The 22988-nt window shown below is 41.3% G+C and overlaps 9 protein-coding genes across 9 annotated transcripts; 5 read left to right on the top strand and 4 right to left on the bottom strand. All coding sequences in view use genetic code 12, as the record gives it.

Moving 5' to 3' along the window:
• Positions 1–420: 420 nt before the first annotated feature.
• Positions 421–4425, top strand: KGF57_001314 (putative acid anhydride hydrolase; the record flags this gene model as incomplete). The annotated part of the gene is made up of 1 exon (XM_051750507.1): positions 421–4425. The coding sequence occupies one exon, from the start codon at positions 421–423 to the stop codon at positions 4423–4425; it is 4005 nt and encodes a 1334-aa protein (XP_051610191.1).
• Positions 4426–5117: 692 nt separating this feature from the next.
• KGF57_001313 (ubiquitin-specific protease) lies at positions 5118–5846 on the top strand (the record flags this gene model as incomplete). The annotated part of the gene is made up of 1 exon (XM_051750506.1): positions 5118–5846. The coding sequence occupies one exon, from the start codon at positions 5118–5120 to the stop codon at positions 5844–5846; it is 729 nt and encodes a 242-aa protein (XP_051610190.1).
• A 72-nt stretch (positions 5847–5918) lies between these two features.
• Positions 5919–8033, bottom strand: KGF57_001312 (uncharacterized protein; the record flags this gene model as incomplete). Its single annotated transcript, XM_051750505.1, has 1 exon — positions 5919–8033. One exon carries the CDS (start codon positions 8031–8033, stop codon positions 5919–5921), a length of 2115 nt encoding a protein of 704 aa, XP_051610189.1.
• A 935-nt stretch (positions 8034–8968) lies between these two features.
• On the top strand, positions 8969–11146 carry KGF57_001311 (uncharacterized protein; the record flags this gene model as incomplete). The annotated part of the gene is made up of 1 exon (XM_051750504.1): positions 8969–11146. One exon carries the CDS (start codon positions 8969–8971, stop codon positions 11144–11146), a length of 2178 nt encoding a protein of 725 aa, XP_051610188.1.
• Positions 11147–11247: 101 nt separating this feature from the next.
• On the bottom strand, positions 11248–13038 carry KGF57_001310 (uncharacterized protein; the record flags this gene model as incomplete). Its single annotated transcript, XM_051750503.1, has 1 exon — positions 11248–13038. One exon carries the CDS (start codon positions 13036–13038, stop codon positions 11248–11250), a length of 1791 nt encoding a protein of 596 aa, XP_051610187.1.
• A 2329-nt stretch (positions 13039–15367) lies between these two features.
• KGF57_001309 (uncharacterized protein) lies at positions 15368–16966 on the top strand (the record flags this gene model as incomplete). Its single annotated transcript, XM_051750501.1, has 1 exon — positions 15368–16966. One exon carries the CDS (start codon positions 15368–15370, stop codon positions 16964–16966), a length of 1599 nt encoding a protein of 532 aa, XP_051610186.1.
• A 246-nt stretch (positions 16967–17212) lies between these two features.
• Positions 17213–19234, bottom strand: KGF57_001308 (uncharacterized protein; the record flags this gene model as incomplete). The annotated part of the gene is made up of 1 exon (XM_051750500.1): positions 17213–19234. The coding sequence occupies one exon, from the start codon at positions 19232–19234 to the stop codon at positions 17213–17215; it is 2022 nt and encodes a 673-aa protein (XP_051610185.1).
• Positions 19235–19526: 292 nt separating this feature from the next.
• KGF57_001307 (uncharacterized protein) lies at positions 19527–20090 on the top strand (the record flags this gene model as incomplete). Its single annotated transcript, XM_051750499.1, has 1 exon — positions 19527–20090. The coding sequence occupies one exon, from the start codon at positions 19527–19529 to the stop codon at positions 20088–20090; it is 564 nt and encodes a 187-aa protein (XP_051610184.1).
• A 190-nt stretch (positions 20091–20280) lies between these two features.
• Positions 20281–21330, bottom strand: ADH1 (Adh1p; the record flags this gene model as incomplete). Its single annotated transcript, XM_051750498.1, has 1 exon — positions 20281–21330. The coding sequence occupies one exon, from the start codon at positions 21328–21330 to the stop codon at positions 20281–20283; it is 1050 nt and encodes a 349-aa protein (XP_051610183.1).
• Positions 21331–22988: the final 1658 nt, after the last annotated feature.

Here is a 22988-nt window from a genome sequence, read left to right as displayed (position 1 = left end):
AAAACATTGACATTATAGCTTTTGTTTTATATGCAGGCCAAGTGTAAAAGAGAGGACTACCATACTATAATCAGCCTATAAAGTCAACTCTTTGCCTTATATCTTCTCTACTATTCTTCTACTTCTGTATTTAGGAGTTCCTTTTTTGCATTCGTATGTATAGACAGTAATAAAGCTCAATCAAAACTGTTTTGGTCCTCTTATCTTTAGTAATAGTAACTGTCAAACACAATTGTCAATTTCCTTCTCTTTATTTTTTTTGTTTTTTTTTATTTTTTTTTTCCCATTTTTCACTTCATTGCTGCTACTGCACAATTTCCGTCCCTTCATAGCATTCACCATTTGTCCCAACACAACTACCAACAAGGTCCGTACCAGACAGTACACTCAGTACTTCTTACTTTCTGATATCGCTGTGTAATGACGAAAAATCAAAGGCCAAGTATAAGAAGTCGAAGATCTTCTTCGTTTGATCGAAGGGGCTTCAGGTCACGTACCAATTCAATTACGTCAGTGGACTCCTCCGCTAGTCACATCTTGGAGGATAACAACAACGAAATGTTCTCTGGTGCAGCTTCAGAAGTCATTCCTTCGTCCATTACTTCATTGCATTATCCTCATAGCTTCGGTAACAGAAGAGTATCGGTGGTATCACGAGAAACATCACCACTACTCAGTGGAGATGAAAACAATATCGACTTGAGGTCGGTAAGCTCATCTGCGTCGAGACGATCTGATGAGACCCAGCTGCAATTCCGGTTCTTTTCTTCCGATGAAATCGAGATGGCACAGGGTGGGTCCACGATTGAGAATCCTGAAGATCCTGTTGATTACAATACAGACTGGGATTACTCCATTGATAAGTATGCAGGAGATGAGGAGGCGGCACAGGCAGATGTGGTTTTTGATGAGGACTATTCCGGCAGGATGCAAAGTCCCGAAGCACCGGATTACGGTTCTGTGGATTTTGAACGGCGGAACCGACGTCATTCGGATGCAAGCAGTAGCGATAAATCAGACTTACTCAATGACGGTGACGAGGAAACAAACCACATTGATCAAGACTTTTACCTGCGATTCCCCGCCAAGCTTTATTCGCAGAGATATTATCTAGCGGAAGAGGATATAGTTGTTGGAATTGCCGGCTATCAAAACTGTTGGTGGAAGAAATGTTTGTATTACGTCTTATGTATCACCACCTTAGGAGTGGCTTTTTTGATTTTGAGGTGGTTCCCCAGGTACAGAGTCAATTTAATGGGATCCAAATGTCCGCTAGGTTTGGCTGATTGGTGTGTTATTGAAAACGAATTTGGGGAGCTTCAAATTATTGACATTGAAAAGCACCGATTTGATGAAAGACTTTCAAACTTTTTAACTATCCATGATGAAAAAGGATCGAATGATCCAGTTATACCTTATGTGCACTCATTCATTTACAGGTACATCAAGTTTTTTTATGACCCTATGGAGGACATTTTCCGGACCAATTCAAATTGGTATGACACGCGTTGGTTGAATATCAAAACCATCAAGGAGGGTATTTCCCAATCACTTCAGGAACAAAGACTTGAGATCTTTAATTCCAATAAAATTGAGATTGATGAAAAATCGACAGTTCAATTGCTTGCTGACGAAGTTTTGCATCCCTTCTACGTGTTTCAGATCTTTTCAATCTTCTTGTGGCTCGCAGATGACTACTATTACTATGCATCATGCATTTTCGTCATTTCCATGGTATCGATAGTCAACTCATTGATGGAAACCAAGTCTACTATGAAGAGATTGCAGCAAATTTCAAAATTTGAGTGCGAGGTTAGAGTGTGGAGAAATGGATTTTGGAAGCAAATTGACTCGACAGATTTGGTACCTGGGGACATTTTTGAAATAGATCCTTCCTTAAGTGTTATTCCCTGTGATTCGTTGCTTGTTAATGGGGAGTGTGTCTTGAATGAATCTATGTTGACTGGTGAAAGTGTGCCAGTCACCAAAGTCCAAGCAACAAAGGATATTGTCAAGCTTTTGCCACAGAATTTCATTGACCCTAATTTGTCGAGATCTTACTTGTTCAACGGAACCAAATTACTAAAAATGAAGTCAGCAAATGATGAGCCAGTCATTGCTATGGCATTGAAAACCGGGTTCAATACGACCAAGGGATCTTTAGTTCGGTCCATGATGTTCCCCAAACCTACAGGATTCAAGTTTTACAGAGACTCTTTCAAGTATATTGGATTCATGACACTCATTGCCGCTTTGGGATTCACGTACTCGACATATAACTTTATACAGCTTGGTCTTAGCAAAAGGTTGATGATTTTAAGGGCATTGGACATCATAACCATTGTGGTTCCCCCCGCGCTTCCAGCGACATTGACTATTGGTACTACGTTTGCCATTTCAAGACTCAAGAAGTTGGATATATACTGCATAGCGCCCACTCGTGTCAATATTGGTGGGAAGCTTGATGTCATTTGTTTTGATAAAACAGGAACATTGACGGAGGAAGGATTGGACGTTTTGGGGGTTCACTTGGCAAATAATGCAAAAGGAAGAAAAGAAATCATTTTTGAAGACTTGGTCACCGATTCGCTGTTGATAAAGCTGGAACGGAGTGGCCATCATGAGACAAATAACGGTAGCTTCTTGGTGCAGTGTATGGCTTCTTGCCATTCATTGCGACACATTGATGATGAACTCATGGGAGATCCGTTGGATGTAAAGATGTTTGGGTTTACAAAATGGGATTACAAGGAGGACTTGAATTCGGCAACACCGGTCGTGTCCAAAGGAACACAATCTCTCAAAATTGAAAAAGAGTTTGAGTTTTTGGCTTCATTGAGACGTATGTCTGTGGTTTGCAAATCGAACAAGGGGAAATTTGTGTTTACGAAAGGTGCGCCGGAAGTAATGATGGATGTATGCATACCGGAGTCCATACCAACCAACTATGAAGAGTTGCTCCATCATTATACACATTTGGGATTCAGAGTCATAGGGTGTGGGTACAAGCAACTTGACAACTCTATCCCTGACAGATCTGATGCAGAATCCAACTTGGTCTTTGCGGGATTCATTGTTTTCGAAAACAAGCTTAAGCCCTCCACTGCACCCACCTTGGAAAAGTTGAATGAAGCGAAAGTCCGTACGATAATGTGCACCGGGGACAACATCTTGACCGCCATCAGTGTTGCCAAGGAGTCGAAACTCGTTCATGATAGCAAATGTGTTATATTTGTGCCATATGTCGAAACAAAAGACGATCAGCAATACATTGCCTGGCAGGATGTTAACGACCCAGAGAATAGATTAGACCCTGACACACTAAAACCAGCTAATATTAGACAGGATTCCAACTACAAATTAGCCATTACTGGTGATATTTTTAGAATACTATTGACAGAGATAAAAGACACCAACTTGACTCAAAATCTTTTGATGAAATGTGATATATTCGCGAGAATGTCCCCGGACGAAAAACACGAATTAGTTGAACAACTTCAAAAAATTGATTATACTGTCGGATTTTGTGGTGATGGCGCGAATGATTGTGGTGCTTTAAAGGCTGCAGATGTGGGTATTTCTCTTTCTGAGGCTGAAGCATCTGTTGCAGCCCCCTTCACGTCCAGAGTATTTGAAATTTCTTGTGTTCTTGATGTTATCAAAGAAGGAAGGTCGAGTTTGGTTACAAGTTTCTCGTGCTTTGAATATATGTCACTATATTCTGCTATACAATTCATCACAGTCACAATTCTTTACAAGACAGGGACGAACTTGGGTGATTTCCAATTCTTGTATATTGATTTGTTCTTGATATTGCCCTTGGCAATATTCATGTCTTGGTCGAAGCCGTATCCTAAATTGGCAATCAAGAGGCCCACAGCAAATTTGGTGTCTCCGAAAATACTCATACCCTTGATTTGCAACATTTTGCTTCTTTTGATATTTCAAGTACTCATTTGGATGTGGGTGAAGAACGAACCATGGTATATCAAACCCGTACCTGGCAGTGACGATGAAGTTGCGTCTTCGGACAACACAGTTCTTTTCTTGTTTTCAAACTTTCAGTATATCTTAATTGCGGTTGTCTTGAATCAGGGTCCCCCATACAGAGAACCAATTCTGAAAAATGGTCCCTTTTTGTTGAACTTGGTTGTTGCAATAGCATTGTCCACTGCGTTATTTATCGTAAACGAAGGGTCGAGCTTTGGTAAGTTGATGCAGTTGACCAACCTTGGTGGCTACTTTTACTATTATATCCTATCACTTGCAGTTTTGAATTTTGCTTTAATGGTGATTGGTGAGCGGGTTTGGTTTCCTCGACTCGTCAAAGTGTACAAGAGGTTGCTCCAGAGTCACAAGATTGGCAAGAGTAAAAAACTATTCAAGAATTTGCGTAAAGAATTCGAACAAATACAAAGTGTTTAGACTATTAATAATTATAGAGTTTAAAAGGAGCAAAATAGATCGTGAACATTTTGGATTAAGGGGCCTATAGGGAGGTGGTGTGCAACAGAAACATTTGAAAGGTGCAAAATAAGAAGAAGAAAAAAATAATGATTCTGCCCAGGATCGAACTGGGGACGTTATGCGTGTTAAGCATATGCCATAACCAACTAGACCACAGAACCATTTCTGATGAAAATTTTATAGCAGGCTTTTTATTTTGGTTAAATATTTTACTTCTTTTTGTAAGCAATCACAACTTATTTCGTCTAAGATGAACTAATCTACTTTGAAAAAGAAAAACAATCTGATATCAGTAAATCCATTTCAAAAAGCATGGGTACTTTTTTCAGATGACAGACCAGCTGGTGTTTCAATATAAAAATTTTTGCTTGAGTTTAATGCAAAAAATAAAGAGTTTCCTACTATTGAAGTAAAGCGTGCACAGTTTTTTAGCCACTGTATAAAATGGTCTGGACTAATGATTAGCTCATGTTATGTGTATTAGGGTTTCAATGACCAAGAATCGATACAACTCATAGAATTTGCATCTCTTCATCTTTGCCCAAAGAATAATGGTACACGCGGGGATAAAATTAAATGTGGCGAACGGAAAAATGCACACACCAAAACCCTTCTCTTTATTCACTCTTCATCACATCTTCACATTGAACATGGCCGACCTGAAACTGGTGATTCCATTAGAATCTAATCCTTCTATATTCACTGAGCTCTCACACAAGTTGGGCCTCTCTCCGATATTACAATTCCATGATGTCTACTCACTAACAGATCCGGAGCTCTTGTCATTTTTACCACAGCCAATATTTGGCATTATTTTATTATTCCCATTGACTCCAAACTACGAGGCGTACAGGAAGGAAAAAGATTCCCAGTCGGCGACATACAACAATGAAAACGGCAATGTACATTGGTTCAAACAAACGATTGGAAACGGTTGTGGATTGTACGCATTGTTGCATTTATTGACTAATATTCTGCCTGATTTGACATTGAGTCATCTGCAAATAAACGATTTGGTTTCAAAAATCCAAGGACGGAACTTATCCGTAGTTGAAGCAAGCTTAATTGTGGAACAGTTGGAAAAGAGTATCAAACTTGATGAACAGTTTGGTTCCAAAGGACAAACAGAGGCACCTCCACCAGAAGAGGCAGTTGATCTTCATTTCATCAGTTTTATTAAAGGTAGAGATAATCATTTATACGAGTTGGACGGCAGAAGAAATGGGCCTATAGATTTGGGTGAAATCAGCTCCACTGGCAATGAGAGCATCATTAAGGATCAGAAATTGATTGACAAGATTCAATTTTACATCGACAATGCCGACGAAAAGAATAAGCATAATTTTGCCTTAATGGCGCTAGGACCAACATTAGATTAGAACTAAGTGAAGTAGAAGAAGAATTTCCTTTAAAAAAAAAAAAATTGTATTCCACATTTCTCAAATTTATTACTAAATTTGACCTTTGATGTCTACTTTTAATGATTTCTTGTACAAGTTCTTCACCGTACCTTTGGCTCCAAATGCCTGAAACTCGCCTTTTTTGACAAACGTGTCCAAGTGTAGACGCAGCAAAAAGGCTTCACAATCTTTTTGATCCGCAAAGCTCAATATACCTTGCAATGAATTAATTTTTATACCTGATCGGCTCGACCCACTAATTGCATAAAGCCCAGACAATCTTACCTTGTTACCCAAAAAGAACTCGATCACTTGCAATGCTAATTGTGTGCCTGCTATTCCCTTATACTTGCCCAACTCTTCGTAAAATTTGAAACAATTATTAGTAATTCTGTAGCCATTGAGCTTGAAGAGGGAGTTGACAAATCTGAAATAAATTGCATCCGAATCTTCCTTTTCTTTGAATCCTTTGTAATCCTGGAGCAAGCTTAGCTTTATTTTGCTGATTTCACTATTGTTGTTTGTGATCATCATGTATATGAGTTTGTAGCAAAGCATCTCAACCTCCAGCAACACGAAACGTGTTTGCCACCCGTATGATGTATGTCTTTTGTAGTTGTAGAGAAACTTCAATTGGCCCAAGCATTGATTGAACTCTCCAAGATCATTATGCTTCAAAGAAACCCTCGCATTTTGCTCATAAACTGAAATAGCAAAATCGTTTTTAATGTGTTGAACTGTTAGATCTTGTCTTATACTTTTCAACTGATCGTTAATATAGTTGAAAGCTTCTTTTCCTTGCAATGACTCGTATTTTCTGAATACATAATCAACGCTTTTTTCCAAAATGAACTGCGGTCGTACCCGATACGGATCAGGCTCAGAAGTCAACCGCAAGTACGACTTCTCCAAATTTGTATTGAGGCCCACGATTGGACCACTACCCTTATTTTGTTCGCCAAGTGGAGACAGTCTCTGAGTGCTGGACAAATTTGCGGCTTGAAACCTTTCCGCTCTTTGTCGTTTTCTCTCATTCGAGTCATACTCATCATCTGCAATTCTCTTGCCATTGAGAGCCGAGTAAGACACGTATTGTGATGTAGGCACCTCTCCTGAATTTAAATCAATATGTCCCCTCGACACTTTTTGCTCTGGTGTAGGAGATTGGGCATCCAAAAGCGTTATATCTTGAGCAGACCTGGGTTCTCTGTTGCCAAATGCTTCATTCCGAGCAGATCCTTCCTGAATACTTATACTGTTGTTGGAAAATTCAGGCGTTTGTGTGGTAGATCGATTGATTTGCATTTGGTTAGTTGAAACAAGCCCTGTGTCACCCAGTGCGTTCATTCCATGCAGTGATCCATTCTCCAACTCCCACTGTAAAACTAACTCACCCCCACCGTCCAATAGAGGAATCTTTTGTTTTGACCAGTCGTTCAACGCCAGAAGCTTTTTGTTACCGGCATCTCTTAAAATCTCCTTCAATTGCTCTTCTGCCGCTTCTCGTAATGATATAGGAAGTTTTGCAATGTCATTTAGCCTTCGCTGCACGTATTGTTTAAATGGTGGCATATCACTTGAATAATCTATCGGGATATGGAAAGGCTCAGCTTCTTTCGTAAAGATCGTTACCCCACTATCGCTGTCACTCCAACTCCGACGCAGTGGTGGTGACCCCAACCCCTTTGTATAGCGTTGCGTAGAGTTGCTTAAATGACGTTCTGTGCCATTATTATATGGGACTGATGCCGTACTGTTTCTGGTGTCGCGTCTGGATATCTGAGTATAGCTTGTAGGTTGAAATTCAGTCGCTTCCTTTCGTTGGATGACTGATTCTGGAGCATAGGCATCGTTTGCAAAGAAGTCGTCGCCTATAGAGATGCTGTTCGCGTTAGTAAAGCTGTTATTATTGTTGGAACGATTTTGGCTATTATTTTGGTGGTGCCCACTGCCCCATCCTTTCCCAAATGCCAGATTGTACCCATCCGCGCGATTCAGTCGCTCTTGATTAGGAGGGAAACCATGTCCACCGCTGTTTCCACTGCCTCGTTTACCATCACCTTGTTTCCCAGCACCTCGTTTACTGCCTCCTCTTTTACGATTATTTTTATTCCCTCTATTCTTAGAATTGAATGCTGTGGGCTGGACTTCGTTGTAATTGGACATTTCGAATACGCGTGGGAAACTGTTTGGACGTGTTTCGAACTGTGCTGTGCTTCAAGGGAGAGTCTAAGATTCTTCGCTGGAATCTAAAATACTTTCTATCTTTGCTCGAGATTTGAGTGTGTGTATGCACGTTACCTTTCGAAGTAGATGTGGTGGTCTAGCTATTTTGAAATTAATACGCGCAATGGGAGAATGGTGTGGATTTACAATAAGCTGAAGTGCATGTGAACTGGCTCTCCCCCACTGTTGAACTGTCTTCAGTGATAGATTTGATTTAACAATCTGTGTTGAGATTTTTTTGCTCTCTCTTCTCTCTTCTCTCTTCTCTCTTCTCTCTCCTCCCTTTTCTTTCTACTACTCCAGTCAGTCAATCTGTTGTTGTTGTTGTTGTTTTGTAATAAATTGATTTCCAATGTTTTGAGGAATGTGTGTTTGGTTTCAAAGGCAAGTGGAGCACTCATTGAGAGAGGCTTGAATAAAATTTAAGTTGATAAGTGGAGCCTATATGAGACCCCCCTTATCGATACAAAGACGGTATAGGTGATGGTACTATGAAACATGTAACAAAGTTAACTATAGATCAGTGACTGTGTATCACTTCGTAATGTTTGGCATGTAAAGTTGGAATCAGTTTGAGTCAAGTCTCACTGGGAAGCTGCTTTTCTCACCATGTCTACTCTACTAAGCTTATACGGAATATGCCTGCTCTTGTTCGTGGTTGTAAATGCTACTCTTTGATCAGTAGTAAGTAAAAGAGACACAGAGACACAGAGACATAGAGACACAGAGACACAGGCAGAGACACAGGCAGAGACACAGACAGAATTCTCGCACCACTTTGTTGTTTACTTGTCACATACTTTCTTTTCGCTGTTGAAAAGTATCACACAGTCACATACTTCTGTTTCCCTACATCCACATGACTTACCCATAGCATGTCTTTAAAGTCTTCGTCATTCACAAACTCGGCTACACCCACGAAGCGCTTTCTGTCAAAATTCAATGCGACTGTCACACGTTCCAGACTGTCTACTCCTTTCCCGAATGGGGCAGCTACTTCAACAAAATCGATAGATGCCGTTGCAGGAGTCAACTCAAGACCACTGAAACTGTATATTAACACCACAATGGATTGGAAACTTGAGGACATCTCAGAAGAATATGTACTAAGGGGCACATTACCTCCACCGTTATCACCCACTATACCTCAACTCCAGATTCCTGTCGCCTCAAATCCCACTAACCAGGTAAAAAGTTCGAGCACACAGGACAAAGAAGAATCACTTTCATACACCGAACACAAGCTCTTGATCTCCACTCCTTTCGAGCCGGGCTTGAGCCAGGAGGAAGTACTATCTCCCGAAAGAGAGGCAACCTCACATCTAGACCCCACTTTACAACATATGCCCAGCAAAAGGCTTGCCAGAGGAGCCAGATACTCAAGGGATTGTAAAGACAAAGCGTCAGGTGACGAGACGCTACGACCATTGTCGCCGACATTGCCAGATTCCTTCAACAATGAAGGGAGTTACACAAAGTCCTTGTCAAAGGAACGGTCCAGCCAACGTTTGGAGTCAAAGCGAGGTGTCTCTGCCAAAAAGGGCCAGACACTGGCTACTGCCCCTATATTTAGGAATGTACAGACAGATGTGGGGGTTTTCAAATGGATCAACAAAGTGAATGATCTCGCAAAGCCGAAATTTCTTCTACGAGTCACGATGAGTAACAAAATGAAATTTAAGGAAAGCGTTGCAGCTTTGTCAAAGCTGTCGAATGTCACTGCAGACGAGTCGATTGCACTTGGACACGCCAACACTAGAGTAGGCGATACAGTTCAACACGCTGGTCGTTCAAGTATGGTTGAAGTTTACAAGAAGGGCAATGCAGTAGACAGTTCGGAAGATTTGCAATATAACTCTAAGGAGAAAGAGAGCACACCTACAGAAATACCCCCAGAAGTAGACACCAAACTGCATAAGCTGTCTGAGGATAAGCAACAGAATGAAAAGGAAATTGAAAAACTTGTCAAGATCATTGAGGAGAAACAACAGCAATTGAGGGAAAAGTCCAAGCAGATTAAAGGTTTGGAATGTGAGATCAAGTCGCTACGAGCAAAGCATGATCTAGGCCGCAAGCAAACACTACCCGGCGCCTTTGTAAATGATCTTCTGGGATTTGAGCAATCTTCTTCAGTTGAATTCAAATTGACAAAAGACCAAGTGGAAGATGTGAAGGCCAAGCTTATCACAAAGAAAAAATACTGGCTGGATATATGTAAAAATGTCCAAAATGATATCGATATTATGTGGAAGGCATTGGAACTGACACGTGGCACATTTCCCGATAATTGGAAGGCGCCACAAATTGAATGCAGAGATATACAAGTGATTGTGATGCAGATAGATGTTTTCATCATGAAGATGGTATCATTAGACTATGACGAGCGATCCAAAGTTGTTACTGACACTCTTCCGAGCGAGCGGTCTTGGAAGGCATTGGATAAGGATATTGAGGGACTAATCACGTATATTGGGCTTTTACTTTCTGTGAGGGATGATTGGAGTGCGACAGAGAATGGTCATTTTGAGCTTGAATTCTTGAGAACCATCAAATGCTTGATGTTTCAGACTCGGGCTTTGGTAACCAAGAGGATAAACTCAATTTTGCTGAAAGTTGTGGTGACGTATATCGAGAAGATGAGTTTGCCACGAGACGAAACGACCTCCACTCTTGCATACTTCGGCGATTCTTCGTTGAGCAATAAAGTAATTGAGTTACAACAGCTGAGCATCAAAAATGCCGAGAGTGCACGACTATATTTTATGAATTCGCAGCCGGAGTTTCTTGATTCGATGCTTCAATCCACTTTCTCCTGTGTTTGGGAAAAGAGAACTTTGAATTTGGCCCAAGTTCAACAGTCCTACAATTTGGAGGCTTTTGACAGGTCGATCAAGCCTAGCTTACAAATATACTATCTACCATTGGGTATCTATTCCAACTTAAATGAGGTCAACTCCATATTGTTCAATGTAACGGTCTACTTCCTTGAGACATACAACAAGTTGCATCAAAATAAAAGCATCAACTATAAGCTACAAAGTGGTCAGACCTAGACACGTTTAGATTTTATACACATCAACTAATAGGTGTCTGTAAAAAAGAAAGTTTGTGACACAAGCCAAAAGCACTATCAAGCGACATTTGTTCTAAATACCTAATTGGTAGTTGACTTTAGATACTTTTCTTTATAGATCCAGCTATTTCCAATAGATTTTGCACCAAATATCTCAGCACTTCTTAGCCACGCAGCAGCTTTGCTTAAATCCTTCTTTCGAAATTTTGTCTTTGTAGCCCACACTTCACCCAATTGCTCCATTGCTTCTACACAGCACATTGCAGCTGATTTCGAAAGACAACTAATTCCATGGGCTTCATCTGTTTTGTGATTTGAATCACCACCCATCCCATGTAGAAGGTACATCCCAATTTCGAAATAGCTCAAAGCAACAACATCGGCCTTGCTTTTGTTTCTTGCCATAATTTTGTTCACCTCTATCTTGCTGAAGGATTTGAAGTGGTTGTAAAACACCTCAGGATTTTCACTGCTTCTGAGCCCTCCTATATCTCTAGGACGTTCTATATCAGCAAGAACCAATTGGAGCAAGTCTCGCTGTGATAACTTGTTCAACTTTGAGAGTAATCCTCGGAGGGGTTGGTCATTCTTCTCAGACACCTGAGTCGTCAAAATACACTTGCACAACCACTTTATAGATGAATTGTAATTTTGTTTTACACCCTGCCCGTGCTTCAACGCAATAGCGTAAAGATACATGGCTTTTGAGTAGTTGAAGGGCTCATTAGCAGCTATTTGTAGTTGGTATGAAGCTTCTCGATGATTTCCTTGAGCTCTAAGTTCCTGTGCTGTCATTACTCTTGACTCTGGCAGTACTTCTTGGCTTTTCGTGACTTGATCACGCACGTACTCACCGGTACTTCCATTGGCGCTGGGGTTCTTGGCCAGTGATTGCTCGTACAATCCATGATCGAACGGTTTTCCCATCTCAGTTACATGGCTTTGTAGGCTCGCAACTCGAGGGCCTAGCTTGATATCACTGCGAGCTGCTGGCTCGTGATTTTTCAGGCTCATTCTTTCCACGAGGGTGCCTGAGTGATTGGGGTTATCCTGCGCAATTGAAATTAAACTCATATTCAGCATTTTGATGTGCGCTGTTTCTATCAGATTATCATCAGGTTTTACTGCATGAACCTGGTGTGATTTATCGTAGTTCGGGGTATATCTTGAGTTTATAGACGAGGCGCTTGAAATTGACGGCCCTTCTTGGCCTCCAAACTTGGAACTGGTTTTTTGTAATTCCATTTCGGATATAGGTAGTGTGGTGTTTGACACATTTCCAAAGCTTGCGTTTATGGAGCGCTGACTACTGGTGTTAAGGTGGGCAAGGTTTGTGGCCCCTTGGTGGACGTAATTGGTATTTGGCGACCCATGGGCCCTAGACTGTGAAGATATGCCCTGCATTCGGCCATTAACATTATTTGACCCGCTGACTACGGCGTGACTGCTGGCCACATTCTTGTTGGCAGTGGTGACATTCGTATAGGGGTTTCGTTTCTCATTGAACCCCGGATCTCGCAATTCAGCCCCCATGAGATCCCCAGATGCTGCGTAATCTTTCATCCTCCGTATTGCATTTAGACTATTCATTGGCTGCTGAGGAAGTGTGAAACAATTTGGCTGGGATGAACTATGAGGCGGTCCTAATTTTTGTGCGATAGGTCCAATATTTGGACCTCTGGCCGGATTGGGTCTGTTTCTTACATCATGAAATCCACGAGAGCCAACTGCGGAAGGTTTGTATGAGTCAACAGATACCACCGATTCATTGTCAAAATCTAATCGATCAAGCAAGCGCTCATTTGTACTAACTGAGTCGAAGGAGTATATACTGTCTCTATCGGATTTCAGAAAGCTTAAACGTTCAGCCATTATGTGGTTAAAGCTCACTGTTGAAGTCGAATGTTGTCCTCAGAACAAAATTTCACCCGATGCGGAGTAGGGACAAGAAGGTAATGGAATAGTGTTTATGTTGTACTGTTTGGATTGAAACTTCAGGATTGAGACAAAGAAATACTTTTATCCTTTATCAATTGTGTCTGTAGTTCAGTTTTGATCCTGGTACACACTAGAAGTATTGTCTTTGTGAATGGAAATAACAACTCTACTCTTAAGTAGTTTTAATTGAGGGATAGAATATTGTAATGCGCTTGGTGGTCTTCCGAGTTGTTCGAAAGGGCGTATTGGTTTCATCTTTTGTCCCTTTGTTTATTTTTGGAAAAGCGTCGCGGCTATTTGCAAAAAAATGCCATTTTTCGATAGAGTGGAGAGCACTTTTCAAGAACCGCTAGGTAAACGTTTTAGTCTAGTATGTCAAAGATAAGAATACGTATATGTAGAGACACCTCTGGAGATATGCATATATCATTTTTAAGCATCTTGCTCCATTTTGAGGTTTTCAAAAATTGCACTACTTAGCACACTATACTGAACTGGCATTTTTTTCTATCTCAACCTCTAAAAGAGGTTGGAATCTGTAACGAGTACCGTTTGAAGTAGAAACCTTTACAGTACAACATATTGGGCTCAAAAGGAAATTACACTTAGATTTTCAAAGGGAAGTTACTGATCTTAATATAAAGAACATTAACTTTTGTAGGGGTGTACAGCCCATAAACAGAGCTTAAAAGTACGACCTTCCTAAACTTCAAATTACGTGTCGCAACTTGCACGCGACACAACAGTTGTATAAACATGCAGTAATCTGTGTAAGCCGGTGTCCATAGAATCTATCAGCTACACTTGCAACATGTGTATACACCAATCTTGACTAGCTGTCATAGACAGAGTAGATCTAGGAATTGTGGAATTTCACAAACTTGCATCCAAATGTGGAAATACGTGTTATGTCCAAAAGTAGTGTCATACTACATCGAGTAAACTGACTGCTTGTTGTAAGCCAACTGGATGCGAAGCTTGCTCTAGTCAACAGAGGAGAGGTATTGGTGCTGTTTGCACAATCGCTTTGTTCTTTATGGCGTGGTAGCTGTTGCTCCTTTTTTGGTGTGTGTGTGTGTGCCGTCTGCGTGGTTTATTTTTCTCCCCTCCCACACAAGGACGCAGCTCCAAATGATTCAGCCATCCTTTGGGTTCAGTATCAATGACACCGCCTCACACATGGCCCACTACTACTAGCACGGCTCTTTCCCGCAGCTTCCATTTATTCTTGACTTTGTTTACTCAGAGAAATGAGCCCATCTCCTGCCTAGCTACTACTTAGCCACCGGTCAACTCTCCATACACGAGTCCCATTGTCTTGCCACCTCGACACCGCAGTGTTACTCCTCAGGTCTCACTCTGTACCCACTCTTCTGTAATGGCTCATAATGACTTTCAAGCTTCACGATACAGAGATCATAGACTGTCAATACTTTACAAAATTTGAGCATCAAAGAGACAGATCTATCATTGGTGACTTTCCACCCATAGCCGTCGTACAGTGGGACTGCATTGTGTCCCACCGGCCGTTCTATGATACGCAAATGAAGGTTCGAATATAGATGAGTTTCCATTTCCTTTGTTTTTCCTTTGTGTTTCCTTTGTTTTGGAGGTGTACATTCACAGTTCATGCATACAACAAGCTCGTTGGGGTTGGAAAGTACAGACTCTGGAACGAGAGGTTTGGCTATGGCCACAGCAGATTGACCTTGATCTTGACTACTACTCGGGAAGGTCACATTCGCCCAATCGCGTGTTCATTTCAGGTCTACAGTACATTTCCGATACTGCATCAATGTGTTTGAAACAAGAACAGCTAGAAGAATTAAGTGAATGTCCCTATACAGCACGCTACTACCCTCAGGTCTCTGATATTGGTGACAGATCCGCGCCATTGTGTTTCTGGATCATCATCTAAGACGCAGATGGACTCATCACTTTGGTCACGTGTTGTTGGAACAAAACGTTACAGGAACTTCCAACCTGCATAACCCCGTAAACTTAGAGTGCCTAATTCCATATGCACAGGCCAGATCAGCCCTCCCAGCTTGAACATAGGCAGGGGCACTTACCAAGGGCTTACTATCCATCAAGCTACAGTGACTCTTTGCGTACCTCAAAAAGCCTTCAAAAAGGGTGCAAAATTTTTTTGATATTCCTACAAACTTTTGAAAACTATAAAAGGGCCCAGGGAGTAAGTCAGATTCTGAATTGTACTTTCCTCCTTTCTTTCTCCTCACCATTACCAAAACCACATTTACACATGTACAGCTTTATCACTATCTCCTCGCAAGAGGGCCAAGGCGTTTCTCATTTCAACAACGCTTACGTATCCGACAGTAAGGAAAACGATGACTACGGGTTTACTTTGATTGAATCAGCATTGTCGGAGTTGAAGGATTTGGTTTCATATGTTGATGACAAGAACAAGACATCAGCACCACCCACTCAAGCACATCCAAACACTCACTTCTCAGCTGAAACCAGAACTGTCAAGAGCCAACACAAAGCTACCGCATTCTACCCCGTTTTTTCCCAGTCTACATCATCAAATGTTTCAAATACAACTACCCATACCAAAAGCGCATTCACCAAACATCAACACGGATCAAATGACTTCTCAAGTAAAAGGTTGACGAAGTCCAAGATGAGAAGAGAAGAGGATGAAGACGTTGGCGTTGTTAAAGGGGGCTCATTCTACCCACTAGACTTCAAGGACGACGACAAGCACGAGAATGATACGTCGATGGTTATTGAGTCCTCAAAAATGATGCTTGCTAGGACCAAGAGACACACACAACAACCAAAACAAAACCAAACAAGCTTTCTGCCATCCACTTTGAGCATTCTCAACAAAAACACCTCCACCAACTGTTTCAATCCTCAAGTCTCGTCATTCAACCCACGAAAACCACTGACCGCGCAGAAGCTGAAGTACAACAAGATCAACTCAGATGAACCAAAGATGTCTTCCACACCTAGCCTTGTCACGGGACCAGTCCGAAGATTTGCCACTCCATGGGACGATTGCGGCGAAGATGACGTTGAAGCTGCTGTTGCAGTGAGTGACCCAAATGGGGACAAATCAAAGAATGGGTCCATCTCCAGTATAGAAAACGCAATCCTTAACTACAGACCACCTCAACCACCAGCCCCAATGAAATGGACCCCAGAAGTGTTGCTCATTGGTGGTGAGTCAGACAGTGGTAACAAAGTGAAGTTCAATAATAAGATGGAGGTGCGTCAGTTTAGCAATGACAAGCATCAGGACTTTACTCGAGTTATTGAAGGGAAGAACAAGGACAAGAAACTTCGTAGGAAGTGGTCTTGGGGATCCAAGAGGAAAGCGCCAACAACAAACATTGATGGAAAGCCCAGCATCTTGAAGAGGACTGGATGGGTTCCTGGTGAGTACATTACAGACGAAGTGGTTCCAATATTCTCGCCCGACACCGAATCAGGACGTGTTGCGCTTCAGCTTGGTTTGGATTTGGACGAGGAGGAAGAGACTGAAGATGTCTGTCCAGCTGCTATGCGGGGGGAATATGCAACGACAATTCGGTGTGACTTGTGGGATGACGATGAAGAAGAAGAAGAAGAGTGGAGACCCGATTCCAGGTATATGGCGGACACGCCAATGAAGATGTTCAAAGCAAGAGTCCGGAGATTTGTTTCGGGGGTCAAGATTTATGGAGAAAAGCTTCAAAGCTTGATGTCGTTGCACACCCATTCTAGCGGAATGTCTGGTCTGGCCAACCAGTCGTTTGCTAGTCTGGATTTGGGTGAAGATGACTCGGGTGACGAGACGGAAGGATACTTGACCGTTGCTCCTACATCAAGACCAATGATGATACGCCAATGATCTTGTCACCCCTGTTGTTGTGTCATGCAGTTTCCCTGTGTCCATGAAGTTGCCACTTTTAGATGTTGTTATTCTTTTTTTTTGTATTTTTGTCGTTTATACGTTTACTTTTCTCAGTTTGTTTTGATTAGTAGTATAGTAATGATACGCCATTTTTGGTTTAAAGTTCACGAGATAGAAAGCCCATGTCGAGAGAATACCCAATTTTTTTACATCACAAAATCATTTTTTGTATTGACCAGTAATCTAAAGAAATAGCTCCTCAATTTGGAATTCGTCAAGCGCTTCTAAACAATACTTGACATCTTTAGAATTCAAATTTGTTGGCTCCCAATTCCTGTACTCCATTATCATTTTTTTGAGTTGCTGCAAGCTATTAACATGCTTCACTGCGCTGAATTCCTGTATAAACCCTCTGAAATAAAAAGGCAACTGATAAAGATCATAATTTGAAGTCCCTGAAGCTCCTTTTCTAATTTGAACTGGTTTCAGCTTATGCAAGCTTGTCGACTCTAAAAAATACCGAAGACTCTCGAAATAAACCTCTTCGTCATTAAAGGGGTACTTGTTTGTCTTGCCCGTGTCCAATTTATCACCAAATATCTGTATTATACTGTGGTCTTTAGACACACCCAAGTTCTTCATTTGACAAGCAAGATCCAAAACTGACGAAATGAACGGAGTCACATTCACTTGATATAAATTTCGATGTATATTGGGATGATCAAACTGCAGCCCCAATGATGAATATAATGGAATGAACGACGAGGGGCTAAGTGTACTTGAGAATGTAAACTTGACATTTTGATCAAGCAAGAATTTCACCGACTCCGTCAACTTGCGAGACAATACACTATCCTTCTTTTCGTACTCAAACACTTCTCGAGTAATCTCGTTTTCAAGTGGCGTGTATGCTCGGTAGACAATTTTGGAAAACTTTGACGGTACAGGACCCATTAAATTGCCCGACATGCTTAAAATGCCAATCCTTTTTCTGCACAACTGGTGATTTTGGGATAGTAGTTCAGCCATTATGTTTATGGCTATGGGGGAAGAAGTACCATATCCAACAACATAGATAAAGTCGCACTCGTTAAGCTCTTTGATGTAGTTTCCCAAAAGTAAAATTGAATCTGCAACACATGTCGCTACTTTACCCTGTCCGTCGATGGAAATGCAGTCGATTGTATATTCATCCTCACGATACTCCGGGTTGTTTTGCTTGAGCCACGTCCGTAGTGCTTTTGTTGCCAATTTACCATATCCTATTGCAGTACCTGTGTATTCACCAATTAGCGCCCGCACTAACTTGACAGGTAAGAAATTATGAACACTGATGACAACAATCTTCCTCAATTGTGTTCTAGTGCGAACTATCAGCCCCTGCTTTTTCCGATATAGATGCAGTTCAGTATCGTATCCACAAAGAAAGTCCGTCGTAATCAATCGCGTTTTTGTTTTCCATGTAATTTCCCGATAATTGTCGACAAATTTGGGGGAGATACAAGGAGCAGACGGAGCTTCGCTGTCAACAATGTTCTTTTGTCGTAAGGTTTTTTCAAAGATCTCATTAGCTGATACTGGCTTATGCTTTCTTGTATGTATTAGCACAGGTAGGTATTCGGTTGGTGTTCCACTGACACTCATTTCAAATGTTTGAAACTCGTCGCTACTCTTGTATACATAATGACACTCCTCTTTTGATGATTCAACAACGGCTTTGGCGGCTTTGTATGCTTCACTCGATTCATCACTTACTTCATCCTCCTGTGTTTGCTGCTTGGAGCCAAAAAGCCAACCAAACCATCCTCCTGATCCGCTGCTGGTCCCTTCATCCTCATCTTTAATAGTGGACAAATTGCCTTGTAGCAACGGTATGTGTTCCATTGTTGGAGATTCTCCACTACTGGGAAATATAAAAGATGTGTAATATGAGTACCAAGAACTTTGCGGTAGAGGAGGCTCTTCAGGACCAGCCACTACCACATCACCAGCTGTAGACGTTGTCAATGCAGGTGGCGTAGCTTGGGCGATCACCCCATTTACTTGAAATGTCTCATCTTGACATGCCACATTGTTGCTAGTGGCGTTGTGATTTGCTTGCAGCCTCGTGAGCCAAGATAGCACAGACCTTGAGGTTGAATTCGGTAGTTGGGTGATTGTTTCTGTATCAGGGGGTGCAATTAGCTTGGAAGCTTCATGTGCTGGTGGGTGCTTATCTCGTATATTTATGTTGGCTTCTGGGGAAGTGGGTGTTTGCTGATCCATAATACATCAAAGGCAATTTAGACCAGAAGAAATTGAGGGCCTCCTAAGGATTGTGGAAAGATAGCCAATATATATATATATATATATCTCGGTGGCACAGAAAGTTTGCTTCCACTGCAGATGCAAATCCAGTGATCTCTGATTGGTGGTGGTCGCCTGGGTGATTCTTTGGTTGGTGACCGAAAGGTTTGTTTTTTTTTGTTTATCTAAGTGCAGGCGCGGAAAATCGGAAGTGTAACCCATTCCACTGCAAACATTGGAGACTACATTCACTGCATCACAAACGATACATATGAGCTCCGGACCTTGGTCAGATGTCATACTTGAGCGTTTGAAGATCAGGGATGAAATAGAAAAGAAAGACTCGGAGTATTACTTTGCATTTCAACAACTAGTGGGTAAGCTACTTCTCGAGCAACTGCAACAGAGACAGCAAGCCGATGATGATGAGCATCAACAATCCCCATTCAGTTCCAAATCACCGTCCCCATCCACAGTATTGGGCATTGAAAACGAGAAGGTGAAACATAAAAGTAACAAATCAGAACCCCTACAGACAACTGATAACGCCGCAGCTGTTGCAAAGGACAATCATCTACTACGAGCTGAAAATGAAGAGTTGATATCCAACCTTAATTCAATTACTTTGAAAAACGAGAAATTAGAAGCTATCATCAAGGAGAAGGATAAGAAGATTATCAAGTTGGAAAAATTGGCATCCAAGTTGCAAAAAGGCATTGATAACTTGAATTTGGAAATGAAGGAAAAGAACAAGACTATAGAGCTCATAAATGACGAAAACTTGACCAACCAAATACAATTGAATGTGTTGCGCGACAAGATTGAGAAAAGGTAGATGAATCAATGAACTGGAAGAGATGATGAACTAGATAGAGAATGGTTTTATTGCATGACAGACGGGAGAAGGTGGAGACTTTGTACCTCGTCGTATCAACTTCCAAGTCTACAACAAACATGTTTTCCCTTAAAAGCATTTCAATCTTCTTGTATACTTCAGCATTGGGGCTCGTCCATATCCCATCAATCTATTTACTTGTGTCAAGTACATATCTTCCCATAATCTTTCCTTCCTCCATCAACTTAAAAACTTCAGGCAACTCACTAAGACCAACAATCTTGATTTGACAATGAACCTTACCTCTGGCAAAGAAATCAAGGGCTTCTTGAGTATCCTTTCTGTTACCAACATAAGAACCTTTAATCTCAACCGATCTAACAACAGCACTGAAGACAGAAGCAGTGACTTTTGAACCGGCTGGTAACCCAACCAACACAACCTTACCCAAAGGTCTCACATACTCAACTGATTGGTTAATGGCTTGTTCAGACACAGATACATTGATAGCAGCATGCGGACCACCGTTGGTTGCCTTTTTCACAGCAGCAACTATATCCTTTTCCTTTGTAAAGTCAATGTAGGCCTCTGCTCCCAAACTCTTGACGTATTCTCCCTTATCGGCACCTCCATCGATACCAATGACTCTGTAACCCATAGCGATAGCATATTGAATAGCCAAGGAACCTAAACCACCTGCAGCACCAGAAATACAAACCCATTGACCAGCCAACAAGTCTGCAGTTTTCAAAGCCTTGTATACGGTGACACCAGCACACAAGATTGGAGCTGCTTGGGCTAAATCGGCATTCTTTGGAATTCTGGCAGCTTGGACGGCATCAGCAGTGGCGTACTGTTCAAATGAACCATCGTGCGTGTAACCAGATAAGTCGGCTTGAGGACAGTTTGGTTCAGCACCTTGTTCACAAAATTCACAATTCAAACAGGAACCATTCAACCATTTGATACCGGCGTAATCTCCAATCTGCCAGCCTTTAACATTGCTTCCCATACCGACAACCACACCAGCACCCTCGTGGCCACCAACAAGTGGTAACTTGGTGTCCAAAGGCCAATCACCTTTCCAAGCATGCAAATCGGTGTGGCAAACTCCTGAAAACTTGACGTTGATTAATAATTCGCTTGGTTTTGGTGTTGGGACAGGAATGTCCTTGTATTCCAAGTTACCTCCATTCTTCTCAAACACAACAGCTTTTTGAGTTTTTGGGATTTCTGGCATTGTGTGATAAGTAAACGTGTAGTTGAAAAGTAGTAGCTACTCTGTCGGGTCTAATTGATTTGAAGCTAGTTGGAAGTTGAAAAATATCGAAACCATTGGTGATCTCTGATCAAGATACTTATAGTATTTGAATTATCGCATATGCATATACATAAGCACCATCCCCCTCTCACCCTCTCCCTTCCCCTTTTCGGCTGGTCTACTTCTATGGGGCTTGCGGGTGACACAGCACCCAGCAATCATTGCAGAATATATGCATGCGTCATCTTTGTGCAAGGAAAAGTGGACTTATTGTGCATGGAATTGCGTGCATTGATGGGTTGTATAAGTATAAGTATATGTGTATATGTATGTGTATGTGTATGTGTATATGTATGTGTATATGCACATGCACAATCTCTTATCTGTTGTCCGTATTAAAAAAATAGTATAAATTGCTGTATTTGTATTTGTATTTGTATTTGTATTGTGGTGCATGACAAGGATCTCTGTCTCTCTCTGTAGACACGCAACTGGCTCACTCACAAAACATCCGGGTTGTAATTGTCCGAGGAAGGATTGAATCAGGTGATCACCTGATTATTTTTATGACTTTAGTCTTTCAACCCACACTGAAGATCACGATTTTACACCACACCACCACCACCAACACAACAACAACAACAACAACATGACACGCCATTTGTTAACGTACTTTCATCATACACACTCTCTTTCTAGTAGATGATGAAAGAGGCTTTTATTTTCGATCCATCAAAGATGTGTAACTCAGTGACCTGTGTATTGAATGGAAGGAAAATCATGTTTCGGGTTTTTGTTAAAACCGACATTGCCGTTTCCTCTGCCACACACACACACTCCCCCCTCCTCTCATTTCTTACCAGAGGGGATCAAAAGAGTAGAAGATGGTGATGTACTCTGAAGTTTAGTTATTTGAATCAGAGATGTGTGATATTCTGTCTAGAATCTTTTTGAAATATTTGGACATATTACAATCCCGCCCCCAATAGAAGAGGATTTTCTCTTAGTCTTATATGCTACTTGATCTGTAATGATTGCTTCTATAAGGTTTCATCTATAACCACTATAGTTGTTTTTGAGCTGTCAATAAAAGTTCTGTATGCTGAAATTAATACTTATACACTCTCCTGTTTCAATTGGAATAGTGTACTTTGTCTTCTTGTCTTTCTCTTGAAGCAGGTGTGAGTATGTTGTCATTTGGTTTCTAGGATTGATTTATATCATTTAACAACCTTTATATCTATATATACCTATACATTAGTTGCTTAATATCCATATACTTATCGTGATTGTCAAGGAACCATTCATCGATAACACAACCAGTCAAAAAACGCCAAGACTCCTGAGCCTTAGAGCAAGACTAGGAAGGTAAGTAAGAACACATACTATTACCTGGGAAAAGTCAGCACATGAAGAATAAAACTGCCATTTTGCCATGGTCAAGAGCACTTTTCAACCGTCGATAACAGAACACTCAAAGTTATTGAGCAAAATTTTAAACGGGGGTCCTAGTGTATATACTCTGCGGTAATGCTCCATATGATTATGAGCTCTCCTACAAAGTTTTGAAGACCCGAAGACCCCAAAAGCTGCATTGTTCGAAACACTATACCACAACCTCATAAGAAAACATAGGG

Source organism: Candida theae (genome assembly GCF_024610275.1).
Source record: "Candida theae strain CBS 12239 chromosome Unknown scaffold49, whole genome shotgun sequence".
Taxonomy (NCBI): Eukaryota; Fungi; Ascomycota; class Pichiomycetes; order Serinales; family Debaryomycetaceae; genus Lodderomyces; species Lodderomyces theae.
Note: the sequence above shows the minus strand (reverse complement) of the source record. Positions and strands in the feature narration are given on the sequence as shown.